General features: G+C 44.4%; 1 protein-coding gene across 2 annotated transcripts in view; it reads right to left on the bottom strand.

Moving 5' to 3' along the window:
- Nucleotides 1-686: 686 nt before the first annotated feature.
- Nucleotides 687-23190, bottom strand: part of LOC140727047 (steryl-sulfatase-like) — an 88319-nt gene continuing 65815 nt past the window's right edge. For both annotated transcript variants that reach the window (XM_073044240.1, XM_073044241.1), the window contains 3 exons: nucleotides 11972-12131; nucleotides 5409-5530; nucleotides 687-1498 (listed from right to left, as the gene is read on the bottom strand). In XM_073044240.1, coding sequence (XP_072900341.1) covers nucleotides 1101-1498; nucleotides 5409-5530; nucleotides 11972-12131 — 680 coding nt within the window. In that variant the 3' untranslated portion in view covers nucleotides 687-1100. The remainder of the gene's footprint in view (nucleotides 1499-5408; nucleotides 5531-11971; nucleotides 12132-23190) is intronic.

Raw genomic sequence — 23190 nt, 5'->3', positions numbered from 1 at the left:
GAGCAGTTGAAGTTGCTGTAGCAATGAAAACAGCAGACAGAGACACAATTGAGTTGTCAAGAATGAACGTGAGCATGAACAAAATTGCAACCTCTAAACAGAAACCAACCCGTCTGAACAAATGGTGTTACTGTTGTGGCAGGGGCTCAGATTCATCAGACCATTGCAGATTTAAAGGTGAAAGTTGCAGAAAATGTAACAAAGTAGGACACATACAAATGGCCTAATTCTGCTCCTATATCTGATGGTCTTGCATACCCTTAAATCCAATGTGCTCAGCAAAATTGGTACTTTTTTTCTCATTGGCTATTAATTTGCTTCAAAATATTGCTCTTTCCATTCAGTATATAAAATCCTGTTATCTCTGGTTCAATCAAACGTGTCAATCTTCCTGATATAGCCAGTGACTTCTACTTTTTTTAATGATTATTATCACTTATGTACTCAGTGTTTATGAACTCATGAATTCTTCCATTTTCTGCCTGTTTTATAAAGTTGATTGTATCTTTCCTTCTGAAGAACATGTACTGCGCTTTTTAAAAAAACTTGACCACTGCTTGCTGTGCTTTTTTAAACACTAACATCTCGCTGCATTTCAACAGGTTGGTAGCCATCTCGGGTTCGTTTTAACACCTTTGTACCTTCAAAACATTAGATATTTCAAAGTAAGACATGGGAGTCTGAAATATGAATCCAACTTTGTTTATTTTAAGCGAGGCCCACATGTAGCCTGTAGTAGTGTGATGATGCATGCAATTCATGAATATTTTTACACATAGCCATAATGAATGATATAAACACCAAAGAATGCTTAATGAAACAATATATTTACAAGATTACTCAAATGTTACTGAAGTATTAAATATTCAGCAGAGGGGGCAGAGAGGTGAGGAGGGGTCAGACAGAGAGGGGGAAGGGAAGGGGTTTAGAGAGGAGAGTACAGGAGTGAGGGGAGAAAGGAGGGGTGGAATGGAGGAAGGAAGAAGAGAAAGTAAGAAAAGAACAGAGCAAAGGAAGTCCAAAGAGAATTCCAAGAGTGGAAGGTGAAGGAAGGCCACCACATCATCGCCTGCTTCTTATAGATCTAGATTACAGTCTGGTCAGGCATCGGATAGGGAAGAGTCAGAATCCACTGGTGGTCCGTTGTCTCTCTCGTTGCTACACCGACAGCTCTGCCACAGCGTACTACAGCAAGGCTGTAACCATGGCTTCCACAGTACGTTGTTGACAGACAACTGGTTGGGGACAGCTGTCACTGACCTGTGGTGGTCCTCCACCGCTGCCAACAACACCTTTAAGATCTGGTGGTAGCGTGGTTCAGAGGCAGGCGTCACAGGTGACGTCTCTGATGGGTCTCTCAGTAGGTCATAGAGTAAAGGTGGTTCATGATAGCTGACAAATTGTCTGTTGCACAAGCAGACATGTGTGTCAAAGCAACCCTGTGCTCCCTCTGGGTTGAAGTTAGGTGTGAAGAAGTGGGCTTTCCATACAGCAGTGTCTGTGAAAGAGAGAACAATGTTCAAAGGAAATTTATTATGGACACTACCAACCCAGCAAACTCCTTCCACGCTCACCTCATCCTTTGAGTGAAGAAGCTCCCTCTCATGTTCGCCTTAAATATTTCACCTTTCACCTTTAACTCATCACCTCTATTTCTCATCTAACTCTACCTCAGTGGAGAAAAAGTCTTACATTTACCTCTCAAAATTTTGTATACCTCTAACAGATCTCCGTTAACTTCATGTGATTCTAAAAGTTTCTGCATCCACATAGTTAATCAGATCAACCATTCCAATTACTGCACCCCACTCTCTATTACACCCCTCACTGCACTGCATTGGAAACACCTTAAATCACTATAATATTGTTTATACTATGAAAGCTGCTGCCGCCACGTCGGATGTTGATTGGCCTGTTCGAGAGGTGTAGCAGCTCTTTCCCATTGGTTGCCTTGTGTGCCATGACACCGGTGCCCAGTTCCTGGAGCCCCGGGGGTATAAGAATAGCTCATGTGAGAGAGACTTGCTGGTTTTCCCTTGTCTCCAGTGACTCCTCTCCACACTGAGGTTGCAATTAGTTTTGAGGAATCACTGGGAAAGAACGCTGTAGAATTAGGAGGGTGCACAGACACACTTAGCTAAGTATTTGTTTGTTGAATGCTTAGTTTTGTAGTTGTGTAACTTGGAAACCTTAGCGAAGTACCTGTTGTGTTTGAAGCATTACTGAATGTTCAGTGTTGTAGCTTTTGTAACTTAGGGTGGAATAGATGAGTACTTGGTCGGTTGAACGTTTTACTGTTTGTCTGTAAATAAATGGTTAATGTGCTTATTTGTAATCAGGGTCTTCTGTCACATTCATCAAACTTGTGAAGCCGCTTCGCTGTAACGTACGTGTGTACACACACACACACACACACACACACACACACACACACACACACACACACACACACACACACACACACACACACACACACACACACACACACACACACACACACACACACACACACACACACACACTCGACTGCAGCGAAACCCAATATGCTCCTTGCTTTAAGGCGTACTCTGCTGAGAGGACATAACATACTGCCACAGCGTGGCCACAATATCGTAGGAATTACGCTTTACAACACCAGTGATACCTGATTGGGGCTCGGTGCCCACCACTGTCTGTAAGGAGTTTGTATGTTCTCCCCGTGACCATGTGGGTTTCCTCTGGGGGTTCCGGTTTCCCTCCACATTCCAAAGACATACCTGTTCTGATTTGTACATCCAGAAACTAATTGAAAGGCAAACACAGGAGCCAGGGACACCTGTATACTTACTCTAGCTTTTCTTTTTAGTGAAGTGCTCATGTGTGACATGTTGGTGTAATGACGTACAGCATTCACACACTTCTTACATATAACTAACAATGAATTATGGAAACAAAAAATGTTTAATCAAATAATATATTAATAATATTACTCAAGTATTACACGAAAAAATTAAATGCACTCCATTCCTTCCTGCTTAGCTATAAACTACAACTGAATATAGAATGCATCTCAAATATGTATTGTTCTCTTGTCACACACATACTTATACAAACACGTATGTGACCAGAGAGCAATACATTACATATCTGAATATTATAGGATAGTGTGGATTGTGCGTGTGTGTGTGTCTATTTATATATATCTATAGAGACACACACACACACACACACACACACACACACACACACACACACACACACACACACACACACACACACACACACACACACACACACACACACACACACACACACACACACACACACACACACACATACATATTGGGAGATATGTATGTGTATTTTATCTCGGGTCCTCTACCAGTGACCTGGGAGCTTGAGGGTTTGGCGCAGTATCCGTGCTATTCCTAGTAGTGCGCTCCTCTAGACCGAGATCCCAGATGTTGTTCCCAGGATTTGTTGGAGCCACTCTCCAAGTCCAGGTGTCACAGCTCCAAGTGCTCCTATTACTACTGGGATTACTCTGGCTTTAACCTTCCACATCCTCTCTATCTGTTCTTTCAAGCCGCGGTATTTCTCCAGCTTCTCATATTCTTTCTTCCTGATGTTGCTGTCATTCGGGATTGCCACATTTATTACTATTGCTTTCTTCTGTTCCTTGCCCAGTGTTACTGTGTCTACTCACTGTATCCACAGCATCCTATACTACAACTACTATACAGGAATCAGGAGCATAGTAAATTTTAAGTTGTCCCAATCAAGCCTAAAGATCATTCTAACTCTTCTCTCCTAATCTATTTTCCTTTCATCCACGTTTCACCCAAGAGTTTTTGAAATAATGTTAATGTACCTTCCTCTACTGCTACCCCAGCAGTGTGTTCCACACACTTGCCATTCTCTGTGTAAAGAATATAACCTTTGATGCCCTCACTAAGCAAGAAATTATCACCCTCTCCTTTAAATATACCCAGTGACTTGCCTTCCACAGCCACCTGTGGCAATGAATTCCACAGATTTTCCACTTAATCATCCTCGTGATTAGTAAGGGTGTCAAAGGTTACGGGGTAAATTCAGGACAACAGGGTTGAAAGGGATAATAAATCAGGCATAATCGAAGGGCGGAGAAGACTCGATGGGCTGAATGGCCCCATTTATTGAGATACAGTACGGAATAGGCCCTTTTGGCCCTTCGAGCCGTGCCGCCCAGCAACCCGATTTAACCCGAGCCTAATCACAGGACAATTTACAATGACCAATTAACCTACTAACTGGTACATCTTTGGACTGCGGGAGGAAACCAGAGCATCCGGAGGAAACCCACATGGTCATGGGGAGAAACGTACGAACTCCTTACAGGCAGGGGTGGCGGGAATTGAACAGGGGTCGCTGGTACTGCAAAGTGTGGGCTAACCACTGTGTTACTGAGCCGGCCCATTTTATGGTCTTATGGAACTAAACTCTCAGAAGAAAGGGGTCATTGCCTTATTAAAAGTTTATGTAATTGGTTTTAAGTATTAAAATATGTAATTTTGTTGAGGTGACAGGAGAAATATGGAAATGTGAAATCTATCAATCTGAAATGTTACTGAAATGGTAAACAAAAATCCTATTTGAAAGCATTGCTGTTGCAGCTACCATTCACGTGACTACTGCACTGTAAATCTGTCAGGTGTATGAAATATCACCCTGCTGTAATTACTTTTGCATATCAGCGACCCTCCATTGGTCAGGGTCGATCATGGATGCTGTATCCCAGCAGTCTATGCGATACGCAAGCCAGGGCAGTACGGTAATGGAGGGCAAATTGTTGCTCATGCAGGAGGCTTCCCTCGCCAGGCAGCTGTTGAGTCCAGGGGGACAGCAGAGACCAATACAGTGTGGCACTGGTGGTGTCGCAGGAGTTGCCAGTCAATGTAGGACTGCCTCAGGGACCCTGGCTCCAAATTTTTCCACAGCATTTACTCCTGAACCCTTCCCCATGAGTGGGTGTAGCTGCAAGGCAGCTGAGGCTCGAGATCAGAGTTTGCCTTCTCCTTGATGAGCTTCCAACCTCGGCTGACAAGCCCCATCTTCTTGAAGCGATTGTCAGTAGAAACGGTTCTGCCAGGCTTAGGAGCCAAGCCACACATTAAGGTCAGGAACTGGACTTGCTTGTCAGAGACTATTTTGGGAGCATTTAATAGGCAGTGGGAGCTCATCTCCCACATCCTCCTCTGGCACAGGTTAAATAGGAAGGGCATCTAACAGTTGGGGTACAGGTGAATGAGAAAGGGCATCTAAATATCTCAAGTGACCCATGGAGTCAACAGATAATGCTGAAGGAAAATCGTAAGTGAACCAACGAAATCATGAACCAAACCCACACTAATCCAAACCCACCAACTGCCAATTCAATGCAAAGGACTTACCATTCCTCGGATGCCAGCGAACTGCACTCAAGTGACTGTTACAGTAATGGAAGAGAAACTCATGCTCGGATTGCTGAACTTCACCTCGGAGTAAAGGCATTAAATCCCGGCCATCAATTATCCTGCAAGAGGGAAGGGTCAAAGCAATCAGAATCGGAATCTGGAACAGGCTGAACATCGCTGGTATAATGTCATGAAATCTGTCGCCCTGCAGCAGCTGTACAGAGTTAGACAGGGTTGACCATGGATATTGCGTCCCCGCTATCTACATAATATGGGGAGCAAGCTGTTGCCCACGTGGCTGATGAATCCAAAGGAACCAGCGGTTTTGCAGGAGTTGCCAGTCAGCATTCAACTCAACATAGGACTGCCCATAGGGGCTCCAGCTCTGGAGCTCTCCCTGGGGGTTTACTCCCAAAGCCTTCCCCATGAGTGGGTGGAGCCGCAAGGCAGCACAGGTTTGAGATCAGAGTTCTCCTTCTCCTAGATGAGCTGCCAACCATGGCTGACGAGCCCCGTCTGCCTGAAGCGACTGGTTTTAAGAGGGCAGTAACCAGCCTTTGCCCCTTCTCCTGTTGGTAGAAATGCTGGGTTTAGTAGGAGTGGGTCTTGGTTGTCAGAAGCTATTTGAGACACACACTAATGAGAGCTTATCCTCACCACCATCCCTGGCTATAACAACCTTAAGGAACCAGTGGTAGATTGAATACATAATAACAACACTATAAATTACAATAAGAAATATACAGTATATATTTATAAAAAATTAAATTGAATAAGATTTACATTTCACTTGCTGGAGCAAAGCAGTTGGCCGATCTTACTCTGGCCATACGTCAGGGAAGGTAGTAGTCTGAGAGGAGGGAAGTCCATAAGATGTTGAAGCAGAATTAGGCCATTCAGCCCATCGAGTCTGTTCCACCATTCCATCATGGCTGATTTATTATCCCTCTCATTCCCATTCTACTGCCTTCTCCCTGTAACCTTTGACACCCTGACTAATCAAAAACCAATCAACCTCCACTTTAAGTATACCCAATGAAGCCGTCTGTGCCAATGAATTCCAGATTCACCACCCTCTGGCTGAAGAAATTCCTCCTTGTTTCTGTTCTGAAGGGACGCCCCTCTTTTCCGAGGCTGTGCCCTCTCATGACGGTGACTCATGGTGAGGATATCGAAAACAATCTTTAGGGTGAGCGGCAGGAGTTTTAAAGGGAACTAGATTTAGAATAGTTTTGGTATATTCACAAGCATCACTGAACAGTGAAAAGCTTGTCGCATACCGTTTTATACAATTTTAAGGAACACCTCCCCAAATACCGGAATATTGCAATAACTTCTATAACGATTCTATAATGTTTCACCCCCAACAATGCCCCCCACCCTGAATCACTGCACTAAGGAATTCTATTACAAACTAACAAGTTCAGGATTTACAATGAGTAACTACTACTAGTTTAAACATCTCTTACAGCTACTCTAAGAAACATGAAGAACTAGAGTCACAGAAAAATATGGCACAGAAGCAGGCCCTTTGGCCCATCTAGTTCATGCTGAACGATTTAAACTGCTTAATGCCATTGACGTGCACCGGGATCGTAGCCCTTCATACCCCTACCATTCATGTATCTATCCAAACTTCTCTTCAACGTTGAAATGGGATGTGCATGCACCACTTGCAATGGCAACTCGTTCCACACTCTTACCACCCTCTGAGTGAAGAAGTTCCCCCTCATGTTCCCCTGAAATATTTTACCTTCACGCTTTATTTAATACAATGTCACATGGATACAGGAAGCAGACTGGGCCAGCAAGTCTGTGTTGATGCCAGAGCAACGCACACAAAATAGAAGAGTAACTGAGCAGCTCTGACAGTGTATATGAGGAAAAGGAACAGTGAATGTTCTGGCAACAGTCATTCCTGGCACGAGTCTTAGCAGCAAGGAGGAACGAAGAGATTTGGAGCCCATGTCTATAGGTACCTAAAGTTGCTATGCTACTTGATAGGAGGGTTAAGAAGGCACCTTGTCTGTTGGTCTTCATTAGTCGGGGAAATGGATGCTTTTTTCTCACTGCTGTCATCGGGTGGAAGGTACAAGAGCCTCAGGACTCACACCACCAGATGCAAGAACATTTACTACCCTCGAACATCAGGCTCTTGAACAAAAGGAAATAGCTACACTCATTTAAGGACTGTTTTATCTTGTTATCTCATGCTTATTATTTATTATCTGCATTTGCACAGTTTGTTTACAGTTTACTGATCCTGTTTACAGTTAATGTTCTATAATTTCAGTATTCACTAAGGAGAAGGATATTGAACTGTGTAAGGTAAGGGAAACAAGTAGAGTAGTTATGGAAACTATGATGATTAAAGAAGAGGAAGTACTAGAACTTTAAAGGAATATAAAAGTGGATAAATCTCCGGATATTCCCTAGGACCTTGAGGGAAGTTAGTGTAGAAATAGCAGGGGCTCTGACAGAAATATTTCAAATGTAATTAGAAACTGGGATGATGCCGGAGAATTGGCGTATTGCTCATGTGGTTCCATTGTTTAAAAAGGGTTCTAAGAGTAAACCTAGCAATTATCGTCCTGTAAGTTTGATGTCAGTGGTGGGTAAATTAATGGAAAGTATTCTTAGAGATGGTATATATAATTATCTGGATAGACAGGGTCTGATTAGGAGCAGTCAACATGGATTAGTGCGTGGAAGGTCACGTTTGACAAATCTTACTAATTTTTTTGAAGATGTTACTAGGCAAGTTGAGGAGGGTAGAGCAGTGGATGTAGTCTATATGGACGTCAGTAAGGCCTTTGACAAGGTTCCACACAGAAGGTTAGTTAGTAATGTTCAATCGTTAGGTATTAATATTGAAGTAGTAAAATGTATTCAACAGTGGCTGGATGGGAGATGCCAGAGAGTAGTGGTGGATAACTGCTTGTCAGGTTGGAGGCCGGTGACTAGTGGTGTGCCTCAGGGATCTGTACTGGGTCCATTGTTGTTTGTCATATACATTAATGATCTGGATGATGGGGTGGTAAATTGGATTAGTAAGTATGCAGATGATACTAAGATAGGTGGTATTGTGGCTAATGAAGTAGGTTTTCAAAGCTTGCAGAGAGATTTAGGCCAGTTAGAAGAGTGGGCTGAAAAATGGCAGATGGAGTTTAATGCTGATAAGTGTGAGGTGCTACATTTTGGTAGGAATAATCCAAATAGGACATACATGGTAAATGGTAGGGCTTTGAGGAATGCAGTAGAACAGAGTGACCTAGGAATAATGGTGTATAGTTCCCCGAAGGTGGAATCTCATGTGGATAGGGTGGTGAAGAAAGTTTTTGGCATGCTGGCCTTTATAAATCAGAGCATTAAGTATAGGAGTTGGGATGTAATGTTAAAATTGTACAAGGCATTGGTGAGGCCAAATTTGGAGTATTGTGTACAGTTCTGGTCACCGAATTATAGGAAAGATGTCAACAAATTAGAGAGAGTACAGAGGAGATTTACTAGAATGTTACCTGGGTTTCAGCACCTAAGTTACAGAGAAAGGTTGAACAAGTTAGGTCTTTATTCTTTGGAGCGTAGAAGGTTGAGGGGGGACTTAATAGAGGTATTTAAAATTATGAGGGGGATAGATAGAGTTGACGTGGATAGGCTTTTCCCATTGAGAGTAGGGGAGATTCAAACAAGAGGACATGAGTTGAGAGTTGGGGGCAAAAGTTTAGGGGTAACACGATGGGGAACTTCTTTACTCAGAGAGTGGTAGCTTTGTGGAACGAACTTCCAGTAGAAGTGGTAGATGCAGGTTCGATACTGTCATTTAAAAAAAAATTGGATAGGTATATGGACAGGAAAGGAATGGAGGGTTATGGGCTGAGTGCAGGTAAGTGGGACTAGGTGAGAGTAAGCGTTCGGCACGGACTAGAAGGGCCGATATGGTCTGTTTATATGTTAATTGTTATATGGTTATAATTTGCTAAGTATGCCCGCAGAAAACGAAGCTCAGGGTTGTATGTGGTGACATACATGCACTCTGATAATAAATCTTACTTTGAGCTTTGAGATCAAGAGCTGTGAGGTAATGTTGCAGCTTTATGAAACCGCGATTAGACCACACCTGGAGTATTGTAAACAGGAGAAAATCTGTAGTTTGCTGGAGCATCCTTCCCTGGAGTTTCGTGTCCAATTCTGGTCACCTCATTTTCGGAAGGATGTGGAAAGCTTTAGAGAGGGTGCAGAGGACATTTACCAGGATATTGCCTGGATTAGAAACCATGTCTTATGAGGTTCAGTTGAGCGTGCCAGGGCTTTTCTCTTTGGAGCAAAGGAGGATGAGAGGCAACTTGAATGAGACGCACAAGATGATTAAAGGCATAGGTCGACTGGACAGCCAGAGACCTTTACCTAGGGCAGAATTGATTAATGAGAGGGAGCATAATTTTAAGGTGTAGGAGGGATGTTGTAGGTAGATTATATACACAGAGGATGGAGGGTGTACGGAAAATGTTGCGGGGGGGGGTGTCGTCGTGATAGAGGCAAATACATTAGGGACATTGAAGAAACTCTTAGATGGCCACACGGATGATAGAAAAATGGAGGGTTATGTAAAAGGGAATGGTTAGATTGATCTAGAGAACACTACATCGTGGGCGGAAGTCCTGGTCTACGTTCTAGGTTCCTTTAGTATTTTGTGTGTGCTAATCCAGATTTCCTGCATCTACAGCAACTCTGTTCCATCTGCCAGAGGGGAAATTCCTGGTGGCCAAACATGTTAATTCCCATCCCAGCATGTCAGTCCATGGCCTCCTTTTGTGCCAAGATGAGGCCACATTCAAGGTGGAGGAGCAACACCTTATATTCGGTCTGGACAGACTCTAACCCAATGGCATGAATATCAAATTCCCTACTGTTTAAAAAAATACCATCCTCCTCCCCTCTTCTTCAATTCCCCACTCTGGCCTCTTACCTCCCTATCATCTCCCCCTGGATCCCCTCCTTCTTCCTTTTCTCCTAAGGTTCACTCTCCTCTCCAATTAGATTCCTTCCTCTCCAGCCCTTATTCTTTCCTACCTACCTGGCTTCACCAGTCACCTTCTAGCTACCCCACCCCCACCTTTTTATTCTGGTCTCTTCCCCCTTTCTTTTCAGTCCTGAAGAAGGGCCTCGGCCTAAAATGTCCACTGTTTATTCACTTCCATAAATGTTGCCTGACTTGTTGAGTTCCTCCAGTGAGTGTTGCTCTGGATTTCCAGCATCAGATTTTCTCGTGCTTGTGTGGTTTTCTGTTTACAGGTGTGCACCATTCGGACAACGTCCAATTGCATATAGGTCCGTAGTCCCGATCGGAGAACGTGACGTAGCGGATGTAACCAATCTCGTGTATCGCGCGTCTCTTGAGTGTAGTAGCGTTATCTCTCTGTTTAATTTTCTTTCGAAAATATTGCTGTAAAGTGCATCATGCCTTCCAAACATAGCAAAACCACTCCTAGTGATAGCAGCAGCAAGAGGCAAAGGAGAAGTATTGATTTGGAAGTGAAACAAAAGGTTATTAAACAATATGAAGGTGGAAAACCAGTGAATGATATTGCTCGGGATTTAGGCATGTCGCACAATGATAAATTATGTGTAATATAGGCTAAGAAAGTGTTTACATAAAAGTTTAAAAAGTGAAAAAAATTAAAGAGTTTAAAATGAAATAAAAATTTATAGTGTATGTATGTATTATAACCATATAACAATTACGGGCCTGAAACAGGCCATCTCGGCCCTTCTAGTCCGTGCTGAACACTTACTCTCACCTAGTCCCACCGACCTGCACTCAGCCCATAACCCTCCATTCCTTTCCTGTCCATATACCTATCCAATTTTTTTTAAAAATGACAGTATCGAACCTACCTCTACCACTTCTACTGGAAGCTCGTTCCACACAGCTACCACTCTCTGAGTAAAGAAGTTCCCCCTCATGTTACCCTTAAACTTTTGCCCCCTAACTCTCAACTCATGTTCTCTTGTTTGAATCTCCTCTACTCTCAATGGAAAAAACCTATCCACATCGACTCTATCTATCCCCCTCATAATTCTAAATAGCTCTATCAAGTCCCCCTCAACCTTCTACGCTCTAAAGAATAAAGACCTAACTTGTTCAACCTTTCTCTGTAACTTAGGTACTGAAACCCAGGTAACATTCTAGTAAATCTTCTCTGTACTTTCTCTATTTTGTTGACATCTTTACAGTATAGTGTACACTATACAGTTTTAGTGTAAGTTTTTGGCTATTTCGTCAATACAGGTACACTACAGTTAGGTTTGCTAAGTATATAATAGTGTTTGCACAACGTCCAAATCACATAATGTCCGATTTCACAGAACATATCGTGGACGTTAAGCGACGCATACCTGTATGTGGTTTTCCCAGAATTTTTGTCATATGTTGGGGTTTTTTTGCCTCCCTGCCCACAGTAAACATCTTGACCACAAATGCCGTCCTCAACCTGACCTCCTTGTTGTTAGAACAGAATGTCAGCAACCGTCCACCTCCCTCCACAAACCCATCTGCTTACCGGTTACTTGGCATCGTTGCTTGGGCCAGGTTGACAACTGTTGGGAAGATGTCCATGTTGCTGGTTGGTCCATGGACTGTCTTGCCTGCTGTCAGGACGCCAGGCCATCGGAGGAGACCTGGAACACGGATCCCACCTTCCCAGTTGGTGGACTTTCCTCCTAGAAGAAAATTGGAAGGAGAACAAATCAGGACACTTTTAAAAGGGGTTAAAATGAGAAAAGATTATACATGGAAGTAATATTGGTCATGTGAAATGTACAGTGTTGCCTTATGTGCCAATAGACATTGGTCAGTGCATTGGAAAACTAATTTTCCGTGACTTGTGAAACTGGAATTGTGCAACGACCAACGGCTGGAGGAAAATTCAGTTATATAAGACATGCCAATAGAATTAGAGTTAATCTGGAAAATCGAGTGTATTAAAACAGAGAATGACAGGTTTTTGACTGCAAGGAAAATTGGAGGGGTAGAATGAGGTGGGAAAAAAACCAGCCATAATTGAAGGAGCAGACTCAATGAGTCAAGTGGCTCTAATTTATGGTATTTTCCTTCAAAATGCCTTAACCACGAATGGCAGTCCCTTTGAACACATTATAGTTTCTTATCCCACCACTGTTGCCCACTCAGACGGGATATATTTCATCAAAACTGAGAGGGGAGACATGTGATAGGAAACTGAGGGCCAATGTTTTTTACCCAGAGGGTGGAATAACCTGCCAGAGGAAGAATTATGGTAGATACATTAAGAATGGTACAATTAAAGGTACATAAAAAAGGTACAATTAAAAGTCTTAGGCTATATTATCATATATATATCAAGTCAAGTCAAGTCACTTTTATTGTCATTTCGACCAGGACGTTTCTTCAGGACCATGGTGTTACATGACACATTACAAAAACTAGACTGAACTACGTAAAAAACAACATAGAAAAAAAAACTACACTAGACTACAGACCTACCCAGGACTGCATAAAGTGTACAAAACAGTGCAGGTATTACAATAAATAATAAACTGGACAATAGGGCAGTAAGGTGTCAGTCCAGGCTCTGGGTATTAAGGAGTCTGATAGCTTGGGGGAAGAAACTGTTACATAGTCTGGTCGTAAGAGTCCGAATGCTTCAGTGCCTTTTCCCAGATGGCAGGAGGGAGAAGAATTTGTATGAGGGGTGCGCGGGGTCCTTCATAATGCTGTTTGCTTTGCGGATGCAGCGTGTAGTGTAAATGTCTCTAATGGCGGGAAGAGAGACCCCGATGATCTTCTTAGCTGACCTCACTATCCGCTGCAGGGTCTCGCGATCCGAGATGGTGCAATTTCCGAACCAGGCAGTGATGCAGCTGCTCAGGATGCTCTCAATACAACCTCTGTAGAATGTGGTGAGGATGGGGGGTGGGAGATGGACTTTCCTCAGCCTTCGCAGTAAGTAGAGATGCTGCTGGGCTTTCTTTGCTATGGAAATGGTGTTGACGGACCAGGTGAGATTCTCCACCAGGTGAACACCAAGAAATTTGGTGCTCTTAACGATCTCTACTGAGGAGCTGTCGATGTTCAGCAGGGAGTGGTCACTCCGTGCCCTCCTGAAGTCAACAACCATCTCTTCTGTTTTGTTCACATTCAGAGACAGGGTGTTTGCTCTGCACCAATCTGTTAGCCACTGTACCTCCTCTCTGTAAGCTGACTCATCGTTCTTACTGATGAGACCCACCACGGTCGTGTCATCGGTGAACTTGATGATGTGGTTCGAGCTGTGTGTTGCAGCACAGTCTATATATATATAGTGAGATAGTGAGAGTACATAAGACTTTGCGCAGTAATGTATTTGTCAACGTGGAGTAGAGAGAGAGCTTGTAAATCTGGTGGGAGCAAAGGATGTTGGGAATGGTGAGGGGTGTGGGTCAGGTGACTGAGAAGGAGTGTCATGGGCAGGGGGTGGCGCAGGTGCTGACACACCCAGCCCTGAGACACCAGGCAAGACCATTTGATTCCAAACAATTGGCTTATTGATCATTACAGAATGTCACTCCCCCTTTTCCCAACCATGATTCCTCTCTCCCTGACCCCTTCCCAGTCTCAGTCCATAATAGAGACCCGTATCAGAATCAGGTTTATCATTGCTCACATATTTCATAAAATGTGTTTTTTTGAGGCAGCAATACTGTGCAACACATACAATTACTACAGTACTGTGCGAAAGTCTTCGGCACCTCAGCGATATCAGAATCAGAACAGGGTTTAATACCAAGACATATGCTGATGATATGAAACCTGATTCTGATATAGTTAGGGTGCCGAAGACTTTTGCACAGTACTGTACTTAGTCCGGTACAGGGATATGAACGATTTAGAAGGACAAGGACCAAACACGGCAAAATAAGCTTTAATTGGAATCAGGGTCGGCATGGACTGTTGGGGCCAAAGGGCCTGTCTCCATGTCTATATGACACTCCGTACTTCCAATGGCATTCGGGCTGACTCGAGGAAGATTATAACTCCGTGATGAAAGCTTGAAGAACAGTAGGTTTCAGTCGGTGAACATTAAGGAAAAGAGGAGATGAAAGAGAACTTTCATTTTATTGTCGGGATCGAGTACAGGAATTGGGAAATTACGCTGCAGTTATGTAAGACATTGGTGAGGCTGCACTTGGAGCATTGTGTACAGTTTGGTCATCCTGTCATAAGGAAGACTGCTGTTAAACGTGAAAGAAACGTAAGTGTTGTTAAGTCTAAACACAATTTTTCATTGATTCTATTCTTGGATTTATTTATTTTTTATTTTATTCATTGATTTATTGAGATATAGCTTGGAATAGACCCTTCTGGCCCTTCGAGCCGTGCTGCCCAGTAATCCCTGATTTAACCCTAGCCTAATCATGGGACAATTTACAATTACCTATTGATTGATAGGTATCTGAGTAGTCAGGGCGTCAAAGGTTATGGTGAGAAGGCGGGGGAATGGGACTAAAGGGGAGATTGGATCAGCTCATGATGAAATGGCGGAGCAGACTCGATGGGCCGAATGGCCGACTTCTGCTCCTTTGTCGTATGGTCTTAACCTACCTACTGGTACAGCTTTGGACTGTGGGAGGAAACCGGAGCACCCATGCAGTCACGGGGAGAATGTACTAAATCTTCACAGGCAGCTGCAGGAACGGAACCCAGGTCGCCAGAACTGTAAAGCATTGTGGTAACCACTATGCTATCATATGCCACTTCTACTGCATATGTCTGCAAGAAGACAAACCTCAGAGTTGTATGTGGTGTACTTGGACAATAAATTTACTTTGAACTTGAAGAGTGCAGAAAAGATTTACCAGCATGTTTCCTGGTCTGAGTTACATGAAAAGTGGTGTAGATTAGGACATTATTCACTGGAATATGGAGGATTGAGAGGTGAGCTGATTGAGATATACAAGATCATGAAATCAAGGACTCTACAACTCATGTTCTCAGTATTACTTATAATTATTTGTTTTTTTTTGTATTTGCACAGTTTTTCTTCTTTTGCACGTCAGTCGTTTATCTGTCTTTGTGTGTAGTTTGTCACTGACTCCATTGTGTTTCTTTGTTCTATAGTGAAAACCCACAAATTATGACTCTCAGGCTAGTATATAGTGACATATACGAACTGAAATGTCACTATAGTTGTCCATCGCGTCTGACGATGGCAGGAAACCTGTGTGGGAGTTTTTGAAGTAGAAAAGCCGTTGTTGCACTGGGGCAGTTCCACTCTCCCAACCTCGGAAATCCGGGTCCAGTGATATGAAGAAGCGTCACAGCTGGAATCTTCCTTGGTTGCAGATGTTGACCATGACGTCTTCTGTGCCTTGTCATGCCCTTCGCTCGCCACGAAGCGTGGCAGTACTGACTTCCCGGCCGTTGGATCTGACTACAGATCTTATCTGCTCAGTCTGCCAGAAGCTGACTTTGCATGCTGGGCCAGGTTTCCCCCCCATCTCACTGTGTTACGAGGCCTGCCAGCTACCCTCACCTGGTTTAGCCTGCCTGTCAAAGTGGTATACAGGGGTGTGGCAGCTGTCACTTGCAAGCTTACAATGATAATAAGTTCACTTTCAACTTTGAGGTGCATAAACGTATCTTTTATCCCCAGGGAGGGGATGTGAACATAGGCTTAAGGCCAGAGGCTCATTGCTACCACCAGGAAGCAGGAATATGACCTGAAGACTCGCAGTCAAATGATTCAGGAAAAGCTTCTTCCCCTCGGCCATCAGATTCCTGAACTGTCGTTGAACACTACCTCACCATTTTGCCCTCTCTGTTTGCACTATTTATTTTTATATTCTTACCGTAAATCACAGTTTTTTTAAATTATGTATTGTTACGTGCCAGCAGCCATAGACCACAGATTATAATGTTAAACAAATATATTTTCAATACCTACCCAAAATACAGACAATTAAAACAATTGCTCCCCTAACCAAAATTTAACCGTGCATTGCATCTTAGCTCACAAACTGTGGAGGTCTGGAAACACTTCCTCCCAAGTCTTACTCAAACAGAGTCCTAGGATGGCAATCCAGAAGGTTCCAGAATCCACGGGAACAGGCACTGGTGTCTGTGAGGAAGGGTTCATGAATCCACATTAAGATGACACCAGGTGACGATTATGGAAAATTCCAGAGGACAAGTGATCGTCACGTAACACACACGATCCACGCAGGGATAACGAGGTGACAGTCACAGAAGACTCCAGAGGTCGAGTGGTTGTCACTGAAATACTAGAGTCCACGGAGGGATAACAAAGTGACGCCCAAGTTCCAAAATCCATGTAGGGATATCACAAGGTGACGGTCACGGAATATTCCCTAACACAAGTGGTCGCCATGTAACACACCTGGATCTGTGTATAGATTAACAAAAAGTGGTCACCACAGGATGCTCCAGAAATCCAAGTATGGATCATACAAAGTGACAGTCACGTATCCAATATGCAGTGTGTGCCGCAAATTATCACAATCTTCTGGCCATGGAGAAATATTGGGAACGCCCACTGCTGTAGTGAACTCTTCAACTAACTCAACTCAACTCACTCTCTCTCTGGTAACTCACAGTCCGTTGCATCGCTCAGCTGCAGAAATTTTTAGAAACCTTCTGAATTCAATAAAAAAAAGCCTACACCCATTTGTCATATGATGCCATCCCCACACCTCGTCCAGGCGCACCTAAATGACGCTTACAGTTAATCCAAGCAACGATGACATGTAACAATTGCAGTGTACTGTTGCCACAAAACAACAAATTCCATGAAATATGTCACAGGTAATAAACCTGATTCTGATTAACCATCTTTCAGAGGCTCCTAACCTTTTATATGCCATGAACCATTAAGCAAGGGGTCTGTGGACCCCAGGGTGGGAGACCCTGAATTGGGAGAGCTTCAGAGGGCCATAAGTGGAATATAGGCAGATGAGCCAACCTCACTGGGCAACAGTCAGCATGGACGAGTTGGGCTGACGGGCCTGTTTCTATGATGTATGACTCTATTGTTGTACAAGGAGAGGTGGAACGAGGGAGGTAAAAGTCAAAAGGATTTCAGACTACACCCCCTTTCAATTTCAAAGCAATCAGGAAGCAGAGGGCAAAGAGAACATCTGGAGCTCAGCAAAAGAAAGGTATCTGAGATCGGATACAGCTTTTGGAAGTGGATGGGAATCATCACTCAAGCATCAGTAGATATACTTTGAAATTCCCGGTGGAGTTCTTGGAAGAGGCACGTCCAGGTAAAATTACGACTAACTTTATTTGTCTCATGTATGTCGAAATATACAATGAAATGTATCGCTTGCTTCAAATCAAATCAGCGAGGATTGTGCTGGGCAGCCTGCAAGAGCCGCCTGGCTTCTGGTGCCAACATATTATGCCCACAACTGACTAACCCTACCATGTCCACCTTTGTAATATGGGAGGAACTCACGGCATCCTTGTGGTCATGGGAGGAACTTACAAATTCCTTATAGTCAGCGTTGGGAATTGAATTCCAATCTCTGATCATTAGCGTTGCAAAACGTTTCGCTAACTACTCCACTACCCTGGCTAGGCTGCCCTCTGTATAAAAAGGATGTTATTAAACTGTACAGAGTGCAAAAAGGATTTTCAAGGCTGGAGCCACGACTCAAATGACTGAGTTATGGGAAGAGACTGGACAGCACAGAACTTTATTCCGGGCTAGAACGTAAAAGTTCCTTACAGATAGTGGCAGCTATCGAACACTGCATTGTGTTAAGTGCTACACTACTCTGCCGATCCTGTATTTCCCTGTGATTTCGAAGGAAACCATTCATCTCATTGAGCCCACACCTGTTTTCAGAACATCTCCATCAGTCCCAGCCCCCTTCTTATTTCCCTGTAACTAGTTTCTCTCAGATGGCTATCAACTCAGCCCTTATTCTCCGGTCACCAGCCCACTCTAGGGATAATTTATAAAGTTCAAAACTTGAAGGACTTTTTATTATCAAAGTACATATATGCCAGGTACCTTGAAGTTGTTATAATTAGGAGTGGCAGTGGGGATAAGTTCCCACTACCAGTTAAATGCTCCCTACGGCCTGCATCTCAAATAGCCTCTGGCAACCAAGTCCAGCTCCAGGCTTTCATGTGTGACTTAGCTACTAGGCCTGGTGGAAGCATTTCTGCTGACTGGAAAAGGGGCAAAGGAGGGTTACTGGTGCCTTAAAACCAATCGCTTCGGGTAGATGGGGCTTGCCAGCCGTGGTAGGCAGCTCATCAAGAAAAAGGAAATCTCTGATCTCGAACCTCTGCTGTCTTGCAGCTATACCCACTCATGGGTAAGGCTTCGGGACTGGCCACCTGAAGGTGGAATCTCTAAGGCAATCCAACGTCGAGTTCAATGCTGACTGGTCACTCCTGCGACGCTGCTGGTGCCAGACTGTATTAGTCTCTGCCTTTGCTTGGGTTTAATCAGTTGTGTGCAAAGGGGGATCCTGCTGCATGGGCAACAGCTTCCTCTTCATATCGTACTGCCCCGGCTTCTGTACCGGCTTGAGTTTTGACTTCACCTTGCAGCATCAACACGATTCAGGACAGGACACTCCAGCTTTGCCTCATGGTCTTGACACAATACAGGAAGCAGCAGTTGACAATTATAAGCCACTCCACTCAGCTGATGTAGGACATGGTGCCAGGGTTTGTTTCCGATGGTGGGAGAGATTCCTGGATGTCACTGGACAGCCACTGGCCACCTTAAACTGGGCAGCCCCCAGTCGAAAATGTGCTGTCCCATCACAATCTGCTTTCTTCATTGGATTACAGGGATTGGGTATTTTCCGAACTGCAGATTGAAAATACTCCACCAGGCAAGACAACACAGGGAAAGAGACCAACTCTAAAACCGGGATGTTGGAATACTTGGACAATGTTGTCTGGCCTCTCTGATAACCTCCAAGATGTCAGGAAAGCAGCTGCAACAAACGAGGAGCTCAAAATACTTCACACTGACATAGCTACCCTTCTTCTGGGGGCACGTCTGGTTGACTTGGGCAAATTAAAGGAGAAATCTATACCTTTTTCAGGCAAGGGACGATCCCAGAGAGCACGGAGTAGGCTTTGCAGTGAGGAACACATTGATGAAGATGGTGGAACCAGGCAGCACTGGATCTGAGCGACTTCTTACTCTTTGCCTCAACACTACTGAAGGTAGTGTTGTCAGTGTGTACACTTCCACACTGTGCTCCAAATTTGAGGCAAGTGATGAGTTTCGCGAGAGTCTTGCAGCCACCGTCAGGAATTTCTCCTGCAAAGAACATCTCGTTCTGCTGGGTGACTTCAATGCCAGAGTGGGTGCAGATAATGACTCATGGCCCTCCTGCCTCAGTCACTTCGGCGTGGGCAAGATGAACAAGAGCAGACAGCAATTACTGGAGTTCTGCGCCTATCATGATCTATGTAATCTCCAACTCATACTTCAGACCAAGTTTCAACACGAGATCCCTGGAGACACCCTCGCTCCAGCCACTGGCACTCCCTCCCCTGCAGTGTGCTTATCACATATTCCTATCACAACACAACCGCTCACTGTTGGGTTGCAAGATCAGACGGCAACACAACATTACACAAGAAGGGAACCCCCACACTGATGTCAGCAAGGCGTCTCACCCAGACCTGCTGGAGCAGTTTGCAAGTCCTTTGAGGAAGAACTGGGTGCCCAGCAGAGTGGAAACCCTGTCACAGAGGAAAGGGAACTTCTGCTGCCTGGCCTGCCCAGTTCCTCCAGCATTTGGTGCATGTCGCTTGGGTTTCCAGCATCTGCAGATTTCCTTAGAACATAGAAAACCTACAGCACAAAACAGGCTTACAATGCTGTGCCGAACGTGTACTTCAGAAATTACCTCAGGTTACCCAGAGCCCTCTATTTTTCTAAGTTCCATGTACCTATCCAGGAGTCTCTTAAAAGACCCCATCGTATCTGCCTCCACCACTGTTGCCGGCAGCCCATTGCACGCACTCACCACTCTCTGCGTAAAAAACTTAACTCCTCTGTACCCACTTCCAAGCACCTTAAAACTGTGCCCTCTTGTATTAACCATTTCATTCCTGGGAACAAGCCTCTGACTATCCACACGATCAATGCCTCTCATCATCTTGTCCTGGAGGAGCTCAGCAAGGCCATCAGTAGCTTCGCCGCAGGGAAGGCACCAGAGAATGACATCTTGGCTCCCCAAAATCTGATCAGACATGGCATGACTACACTGCTGTAGCTGCTGCGTGAAGTCCTATCACAGGTTACTATCGATGCAATGCTCCTCAGACAGGATGAAGAGGTTAATACTCCCCAATGCCATTAGGCTTTACAATTCTACCGCCAGGACTTAAGAACTTTTTAAAAGCTATTATTAATGCTTTTTGAGATAGTGATTTAGATGCATATCATATTCTTTACTGAGTTAAGTATTGTATGTAATTAGTTTTGCTACAACAAGTGTATGGGACATTGGAAAAAAGTTGAATTTCCCCATGGGGATGAATAAAGTATCTATCTATCTATCTATCTATCTATCTATCTAAGTCCTCTGTCAGTGTTGGCAGGAAGGAGCTGTACCACAGGACATGAAGGGTGCCGTGATCATTAGCCCCTACAAAGACAAAGGTTAGAGAAGTGACTGTGACAACTACAGGTGCATCACCCTCTTGAATGTTATTGGTGAAGTTTCCTCCTGAGTCTTCTCGATCCACCTACAGAAGTTGGCTGAATGTGCCTCCCTGGAGTCACAGAGGCTTCCGTGCTGGAAGGTCAACTATGGACATGATTTTCTCTCTCCACCAACTCCAGGAGAAGTGCAGAGAACATAAAAAGCCCCTCTACGTTGCACTTATTGATCTCACCAGGGCGTTTGTCTTGGTCAACAGAGATGGGCTCTTTCAGATCCTCTCTAAGGTAGGCTGCCCATCAAGGCTACAGAGCATAATGAAATCCTTCCACAGCAACGTGAAGGGAACAGCGCAGTATAACAGCAGCTCTTCAGAGCCCCTTGACATTACAGGTGGCATCAAGCAGGGCTGTGTTCTTGCCCCAGCGCGCTTCGGGATCTTCTTTGCCCTCCTCCTGAGGCACACATTTGGCACTGTAACGGAGGGGATCTAGCTCCATACTAGATCAGATTGCAGGCTTTTTAACCTCGCCCACCAAAGAGCCAAAACCAAACAGCGCGAGACCACGACCAGAGACATGCTGTTTGCCGATGATGCAGCAGTCAGAACCCACACTCCACAGCCCCTCCAGAGCCTGATGGATCACTTCCCCCAAGTCTGCAAGGAATTTGGTCTGATTATCAGCCTGAACAAGACTAAAGTCCTGAGACAAGACGTGGAGGCATCACCAGTCATTACCACTGATAACTACAAACAGGGGTTCATCATCTGTGACAACATCTCCTTGCACACAGAAATTGACAAGTACATTGGGAAGGCTGCAACAACTTTTGCCTGCCTGATCACACGAGTCCGGGAGAACTCCAAACTCTTGGTCAAAACAAAGATGGCAGTGTACAACACTTGTGTCACCAGTGCACTGCTGGACAGAACTGAGACCTGGACAACATATGCTAAGCAGGAGCAAAGACTCAACACCTTCCATTCAAGGTGCGTTCATTGCACCTTGGGTACCTCCTGGAGAGACAGAGTACCCAATGCTGAGGGTTTCTCTCGTACAGGCCTCTCTAGAGTGTACCTGCTGCTCAGGCAGTGGGCGTCTGCACTGGCTGGGCCACGTCTGTTGCATGCAGGATGGTCATATCCCAAAAGACATCCCCTACAGTGAGCTGCTTCAGGCAAAATAACCACTGCCTGCCCACAACTGCGCTACAAGGATGTCCACGAGCGGGACACAAAGGCACCGGACATCAACATTGAGTCCTGGCAGGAATTTGCAGCCAAATGTAGAAGCACCCAGAGACAACAAGTTAAGTCAGGTGAGGAAAAATTGCTGAAAGTGGCATAAGACAAACGAGCCCGTAGAAAGGAATGCTGTACCCCTAGCAGAGCTGAGACCGCTTATACATGCGACCTTTGTAGCAGACTGCCATTCTCACATTGGTCTCATCAGCCACAGATGGCAATGCACCAACAACGTAGACAGCAAAATCCATGGTCAACCTTGACCAATGGAGGGCCAATCACTCCCAAGTACAGTGTGTCACATTTACAACTGAGAGTTATTTTCTTGTGAGCATTCACGGTAAATATTAGAAACACAAAAGAATGAATGTGCAAAAGACAACAAACTGTGCAAATACAAAAATAAAAAAATAAAAAAATAAAAATTAATAAATAAATAAGCAATAAATATTCATAACATGAAATGAAGAGTCCTTGAAAGTGAGTCCATTGGTTGAGGGAGCATCTCAGTGATGGGGTGAGTGAAGTTATCCTCACTGGTTCAAGAGCCTAATGGTTGAGGGGTAATAACTGTTCCTGAACCTGGTGGTGTGGGTCCTGAGGCTCCTGTACCTTCTTCCTGATGGCAGCAGTGAGAAGAGAGCATGGTCTGAATAGTGGGAGTCATTGACGATGGATGCCACTCTCCTGCGACAGCGCTCCATGTAGATGTGCTCAATGGTGGGGAGGGCTTTACCCACGATGGAATGGGCTGTACCCACTACTTTTTGCAGGCTTTTCCGTACAGGGCATTGGTGTTCCCATACTCCAGGCTGTGATACAACCAGTCAATATATTCTCTTCTACACA

Source organism: Hemitrygon akajei, chromosome 4 (assembly GCF_048418815.1).
Source record: "Hemitrygon akajei chromosome 4, sHemAka1.3, whole genome shotgun sequence".
Lineage (NCBI taxonomy): Eukaryota > Metazoa > Chordata > Chondrichthyes > Myliobatiformes > Dasyatidae > Hemitrygon > Hemitrygon akajei.
This window is presented reverse-complemented; position numbering and strand designations above follow the sequence as displayed.